Below are 1,549 nucleotides of genomic sequence, written 5' to 3'. Positions count from 1 at the left end.
TTAAAAGTAAAAATGCAGCTCCCAGGGCCTCCACCCTCGGGCTAATGGATAAAACCTCTAGCAGCAAAGCCCAAGGACCTGTACGTTTAAAAGCCTCCCCAAGTGAAGCTCACGTAGCACGTAGAACTTCAGTCTGCATGTGTGGTTCTCAGGCCTCAGTGGTAAGAATACCTCGGTTCCTTGTGAAAAACACAGGCGTCCATCCCCCCGCCTCCAAATGCTGATTCTGCCTGGCTCAGGGAGGGCTCCCCTTAACTGCCCCTGGGGGTTCTGATGTAGGTGATCCACGAACTGCTTGTCAGAAGCGCCTACTGTAGACGCCAGAGTGCGTTTTTCTGGCCCAGTGCCCAAGAGGGGGCGAAGGAAGAGGCGGCAGAACTAGTGTGGTTATGCCAGCGTGCTCGCATTTATTAAGAAGTTAACAGAGAGGAATCTGTGCGTCTCAAACGCCTCCGAAAGCTGACGAGGAGGGGTCAGTCCCAGGGGCACCTTGAATGAGAGGATGCTCACGGTGACCACGTAACTTCGTGAATGTCAAGCCAGCCGCGGGGATGCCCCCTTTCAGCTTCGGGGGTCACTTTGGGTGGCACCCAGTTTCAATTCCTCACCAGCACGTGGCTCTAGTTCTCAGGGCCTTGAAAGACCAGGGCGGGCGCCGGAGAAACAAGCCTCCTCTACAAATACCACGGGAGGCAAGACACTGTCCTGGAAAGTCCTGGAGATGAGGGGCCTCGCCCGGAGCAGATGGGTGGACGCATTCCGTGGGGCTGCCTCCGTGGAGGGGCACGGGGAGCTCTTCATTTCGTGTCGCAGACGGGCGTGGGCTGGCAGCACACAGGGCCGCAGCAGCCCGAGGAGCCGCAGCAACTGGACCCGCAGCAGGAGGACCCGCAGCAGCCGCCCCCGCAGCCAGAGCCGCCCCCGCAGCCAGATCCACCGCCTCCGCAGCAGCCAGATCCACCGCAGCACGAGGACCCGCAGCAGCCGCCTCCGCAGCCCGAGCCCCCGCAGCCGCAGCAGGACCCGCAGCAGCCGCAGCAGCCGGGCTGGCAGCAGCACGTCTCGCAGCAGTCCTGCTCCTCACCGCAGCAGGTGAAGCAGTCCCCCGGGCAGCACCCCATGATCCCCGCTGGTCAGGGCGCAGGTCAGGACCGCAGCCAGAGTTCCCCAAGTCTGACCGTCACCAGCTGGACAGCAGCTTTTATATCCCCTCCGCCAGGGTGTGGGCCCGAGGGCCAGATGTTTCCTTTGTTATTATTTATGCCCGTTTCCAGAAGGTCTCATTAGCTGCCTGTTTATTTTCCAGCCCTGAGTACCTCAACTCATAAAAAGGCCCCACTCCTCCCAACAGGCTATTTGTCCAGAGGGTAAAAATACACCTTCGGAAAGCCCTGTCATCAGGCCAAACTGGGGCCAGCCATCATGAGCCAGGTTGGAGCCAGGAAGGGGAAGCCCCCCATCTGGCTCTGGCAGGGGGTTCCTCTTCCATGTCTTCTATGGCAAGCGGGCAGCCAACTTCTTTGCCATGGATGCTAATCCTGGAAGAAGA

At 59.8% G+C, this 1,549-nt stretch overlaps 1 protein-coding gene across 1 annotated transcript; it reads right to left on the bottom strand.

The window, feature by feature from the left end:
• Window positions 1–797: 797 nt before the first annotated feature.
• On the bottom strand, window positions 798–1,121 carry LOC102433598 (keratin-associated protein 17-1). The gene has a single exon (XM_006094947.1). The coding sequence runs from the start codon at window positions 1,119–1,121 to the stop codon at window positions 798–800; it is 324 nt and encodes a 107-aa protein (XP_006095009.1).
• Window positions 1,122–1,549: the final 428 nt, after the last annotated feature.

The sequence above is a fragment of the Myotis lucifugus genome, unplaced genomic scaffold, assembly GCF_000147115.1.
Source record: "Myotis lucifugus unplaced genomic scaffold, Myoluc2.0 scaffold_146, whole genome shotgun sequence".
Classification (NCBI taxonomy): Eukaryota; Metazoa; Chordata; class Mammalia; order Chiroptera; family Vespertilionidae; genus Myotis; species Myotis lucifugus.
This window is presented reverse-complemented; position numbering and strand designations above follow the sequence as displayed.

Coding starts and splice junctions, on each gene's coding strand:
- LOC102433598 (XM_006094947.1), bottom strand. CDS start 1,121: ATGGGGTGCTGCCCGGGGGACTGCTTCACCTGCTGCGGTGAGGAGCAG.